The following is a 1101-nucleotide window of genomic DNA, read 5'->3' as shown; positions in this document are numbered from 1 at the left end:
CGCCACCGGGCTGGCCCTAAAGTACCCTCATATTTTTAAATCAAACTGCTACAGAGTCTAGAATTCCCTGCAACAAGTTAATTGCTTACTTCAGATTTCTATCCAAATGAGCCTGGCTGTGTCAGAGTAGCCCCTGTGATGGAACACATCAACAAAGGAGAGTCATCTGACAGGAAAAGTCACCAATGATAACTCATAAATGTCAAAGTGTCCACCCTTTAGAAAAAATCCAAACCTATTTGGACTAAAAATCAGCCCACATACCTCCATGACAGCAGAATATTTTTTCATCCACGATGGCTGCTATCGGCAAGCAGTTAAAACAGTCTGTGAAAGTTTTCCATAGTTTAATGTTGTATCTTCTTTTACCTGTGGAAATTTTAGGATGGTTTAAAAGAGATTACTTACTATTCCTCAGGTTCATTTTCTGAGGATGATTTCCCCAAAGCAAGGTTCTGATTACCTTTTAATGGGAACTATGCATTTACTAAAAATCTCCTGGAAGGGGATTAGGCAAATTGGATATACATGACACTTGAAGATGTCTATCAATAAGCAGCAAATTACATTTTCATATGAAATATTTAAAATTCTACAGAAGTATGAAATCAGAATTCCACATATAATAAAGATTAAGGATTACATCAAATCCCAACAATTATTTGTCAGCACCAACTGTTTGAAATCTAGTCTGTTTCGTCCAATCTCAAACTATAGGTAGCTCCCTATTTCTTTTTTCTTTTTTTTTGAGACCGGCCGCACCGCGCTCAGCCAGTGAGCGCTGTGAGCGAACCGGTCATCCCTATATAGGATCCGAACTCACGGCAGGAGCACTGCTGCGCTCCCAGTGCTGCACTCTCCCGAGTGCGCCACAGGCTCGGCCCAGTAGCTCCCTATTTCTAACGGCAATTATGAACAAGTTGTACATGTGCCATTACCATCTTCCTTCTGAGGAAACCTCTGAGAGTTAACTGCCATCCTGTTTCCAATAACCTACCAACACCAGATAACCTGCAACCCCTAAATATTCTAGCAGGTATCACAATTATGATAAGGGAATACAGGGGCCGGCCCGGTGGCGCACTGGATAAGTGCGCCGCT

General features: G+C 41.9%; 1 protein-coding gene across 2 annotated transcripts in view; it reads right to left on the bottom strand.

Moving 5' to 3' along the window:
* The window catches only part of PPP1CC (protein phosphatase 1, catalytic subunit, gamma isozyme), a 36727-nt gene that overhangs the window by 16488 nt on the left and 19138 nt on the right, over positions 1-1101 (bottom strand). For both annotated transcript variants that reach the window (XM_008582444.1, XM_008582445.1), the window contains exon 4: positions 265-369. In XM_008582444.1, coding sequence (XP_008580666.1) covers positions 265-369 — 105 coding nt within the window. The remainder of the gene's footprint in view (positions 1-264; positions 370-1101) is intronic.

The sequence above is a fragment of the Galeopterus variegatus genome, unplaced genomic scaffold, assembly GCF_000696425.1.
Source record: "Galeopterus variegatus unplaced genomic scaffold, G_variegatus-3.0.2 Scaffold2616, whole genome shotgun sequence".
Lineage (NCBI taxonomy): Eukaryota > Metazoa > Chordata > Mammalia > Dermoptera > Cynocephalidae > Galeopterus > Galeopterus variegatus.
This window is presented reverse-complemented; position numbering and strand designations above follow the sequence as displayed.